Source organism: Laetiporus sulphureus (genome assembly GCF_001632365.1).
Source record: "Laetiporus sulphureus 93-53 unplaced genomic scaffold LAESUscaffold_93, whole genome shotgun sequence".
Lineage (NCBI taxonomy): Eukaryota > Fungi > Basidiomycota > Agaricomycetes > Polyporales > Laetiporaceae > Laetiporus > Laetiporus sulphureus.
Window position 1 is genome coordinate 1 of NW_024468602.1, and position 3106 is coordinate 3106.

General features: G+C 54.8%; 2 protein-coding genes across 2 annotated transcripts; both read right to left on the reverse strand.

Moving 5' to 3' along the window:
* Positions 1-662: 662 nt before the first annotated feature.
* LAESUDRAFT_574179 (uncharacterized protein) lies at positions 663-1689 on the reverse strand. Its single transcript, XM_040903010.1, has 2 exons — positions 1629-1689; positions 663-1561 (listed from the first exon to the last, which is right to left on the reverse strand). The coding sequence occupies exon 2, from the start codon at positions 1370-1372 to the stop codon at positions 713-715; it is 660 nt and encodes a 219-aa protein (XP_040757820.1). The 5' UTR covers positions 1373-1561; positions 1629-1689; the 3' UTR covers positions 663-712.
* A 484-nt stretch (positions 1690-2173) lies between these two features.
* On the reverse strand, positions 2174-3017 carry LAESUDRAFT_764909 (uncharacterized protein; the record flags this gene model as incomplete). Its single annotated transcript, XM_040913538.1, has 2 exons — positions 2174-2496; positions 2966-3017. The coding sequence occupies 2 exons, from the start codon at positions 3015-3017 to the stop codon at positions 2174-2176; spliced, it is 375 nt and encodes a 124-aa protein (XP_040757821.1).
* Positions 3018-3106: the final 89 nt, after the last annotated feature.

Below are 3106 nucleotides of genomic sequence, written 5' to 3' on the forward strand. Positions count from 1 at the left end.
TAACACTTCTTAACCTCCTTCATTTCTCGCACTGATGCACATTTGCTGTCACTGGCTTTGTCATGTTCCATAACGTCCCATTCTTCTCACATTGACTCTCAAAACTCGATTCAAATATTTTGGTATGATTTGCCCTGCCGACACATCTTTTTCGAACATAACTCTCGAATATAACGATCGTATACGGATCGCGGACCTTTCGTTCTCGATCGTGTCTCTTCAACACTTCTGCCACGCACCGGTTATCTTACCGACCGGAAGTACTAAGTCATTGATTATCTATGGTCAGTGAGTTGAAATCATTTCTCAGTGCTTCTATCTATGTTCACATGTTCTAATGTCCCATCATTAATCAAATCACAGCTTGCATTGTTACAAAGAAAGATACAAAGGGCACTATACTACATAATAACACATTAAAGCAGTGGCATAAAATTTTTAAAATAGGTCTTCATTGTGATTTATTGGGCAGAGCCCTATATCTAAATGATATACATACAAATATGCTATGTTCATTCATTCAATGTTGCCCATTTTGCAGAATTCACAATACTTCGATAATGGGCAATCCAGGATGCAGTACCTCTGGATTATAAGTGACATGTAGTGAATGTGTATAAACTGTTTATACAGTATCATGGATAAGAGAAGAATACTGTTGAGGAACGATTGAATATCTACTGTAAATGTTAGGCAGGTGCTGTCCCAATCACTACTTACAGGCAATGAGAAGCCTTTCGGTTCCAGCGTAGTCAAGTCTGCATTCTGCACAGTACGACCTGTGTGACGGATGAATATGTGGCGGCCAGCCAGAGTATACTTCTGCGATACATGCAGTCTCGTCATCCGACGTGCTCGCCCCTCTCGATCTGCGCTGTGCCATCGCTCCCCACTCACGGATCGCGATCCGTACCTTCCACATCCATCCCAATCTCACGTGTCTGACCATCACACCCGGACCGCCATGCAGTGTATTCAACATGTACAGTAGTTCTGTAACACCATAAGAAATGGAGACGTAACGTAAATCGCCCAGGCCGCGTACATGGGAGCCGCTTCGCCCACCACACGTCAAGAGCGGCCGCCCGCGGGAGAGACATAACGTCGCACGTTCGAACCTCAACGGGAATGTGCATCTATTGCATGGGTGAACTGAGAACTCACAATGGCGTGAGAGCTCTCGCCCTGATGCTCTGTTCATCCCGACGACTCGGGCTTCCTCTGTGGGCGTGATCCATACATCACAGGCAAAGTAACGGTCCTGATGCATTCGCGCCGCAGAAGGTCGGCTCTGGGCCATCGCAGAACGTCTTGGCCTTGATGCTCGTGTCCGCGCAGGTCGTCTCTTGCGACGTTCGGATCTTCCCTGCATCGCGTCGAAGCGTCGATGCTGCGATGTGTTTGTGAGAGCAGCGTCGGGCTGCCAGCGCGTACCTGTGGTTTATAACTGCCGTACGAGGCTGCTCTGTGGTCGCAGGGCGATGGCAGTTGTGAGACGTGGCGTATCGCTGTCGAAAACAGGCCGTCGTCCACGTTCCGAACAGAGGCGGACGGACCCAGGCTGCCCAGACGCAATGCGAGCGCACGCTTCGTCGGTACATGTATAAACGAGATGCATGCAGACTCACCGGCTTCGCATTCGCACGTATGCCACCCAGCCTCTGCTCACCCTCGCTCCTCGTTCCGTGTACGGCGTACCGAGATGGAGGCGACCGAGCTGCGCTGCAGGTCTTCGCGGCTCCCCAGTCTCTTTGATGCTTGAGCGTGTCGATGCGGCCAGAGTGCGAGTGGATGCGGCGATGGGCGAGGCCTCATGCATGCGTGTTATCGAGTTGCGAGCGAGAGCGCATGGCAGCCAGTGCGTTTGATGGGGGCGGGTGCACGGTTACAGGCAATGGAGTAGGGGTGCGATAACCTAAGCGGCCGCGACGATGACGGCGTCAATGACTGGCCTGTTGACTGTGGGTGACTCGAGCCTGGACGTGAGTCGTCGTGATGAGAATAGTGCTGCGAGTTACCGTAGTTGTCCTGTATGGACGACATCGACAACACCGAGTATGGCGACGTTGGCCGGCCATCAGGTGACAGAGCACCGGCACTGTGGTCTCCGGTTCATTTGAATGTTGGCAGACGATCCGATGTTCGAAGAATACTGAGAAGATGGAAGCGGAGGCTAGAGGAGGACGAGGTGGCTGCCACCGTCCACGACAAGGCGCGCAACGTTCACACGCGCGTCAGCGGAGCGGATCTCGATGGTGCTAGTGATTGAGCTCGCCTGCTGGATAATGTGAAAGTGAGCGTCGGCCTCGTCGCGAGCGGCCTCTGCGCGCGCCTCGTACTCGAGGATGGTCTTGACGGCAGACTCGGGGAGCCATTGCGCTTGGACGTTCGCGGGGGAACCATTGCGCTTGGACGTTCGCGGGGGAGCCATTGCGCTTGGACGTTCGCGGGGGAGCCATTGAGAGGATAGAGGGTCGCTATCGGAGCGTGTTGCAGCTGGCAAGGATGAGGGGTAGGTGAGACTGGCGACGAGTCACTCCGCCTCTTGCGCGCATCGTTCGCTCTCAAAGGGCTCGTGATGCAGGAATCTATCTCATGAAGGGCGTCGGAGAGTGCATGGTTGGGTGCGCAAGCCGTCCGTTAGCGTGTTCGCTTGTCGTGGACGACTCGAGACGGCGGGGCGAGAAAGAGGATGCGCGGGTGGTGAATACATGTGCCCTGGGGCGCTGCACGATGCACTGAAAAAAAACACTCACCTAGTTTTATATGCCCTCCACTCGACCCTCGCACCTCCTCGCGCCCTTGCTAGGCCGTCCAGTACCTATCATGGTGAAGCAGGACCCAGCGAATGCACGCCGGGCAGAGGACACTCTGCGCGGCCTAAGTTCGCTCGTCATCCTACGTCCCGCCATCCTCCTGTCGTGGATCCGACCACGGTCGATATGTCTTGCGTGCGTCCGCGTACTCGTGAGCCGTGTTGACCGGGTGAGCGCGGGGGCGACGGATGCGGCAGGCATGCGCTATCGGCGGCGGTTCGTACACCGTGGTGTTATAGAAAGCAGGGCGGCGGGCGGGGGCGAGGGGTGGCTGGTCGAGAAGAGAGGAC

What these genes read in the sequence shown, in the direction of transcription:
- LAESUDRAFT_574179 (XM_040903010.1), bottom strand. Translation starts at nt 1,372, where the DNA reads ATGCAGGGAAGATCCGAACGTCGCAAGAGACGACCTGCGCGGACACGA.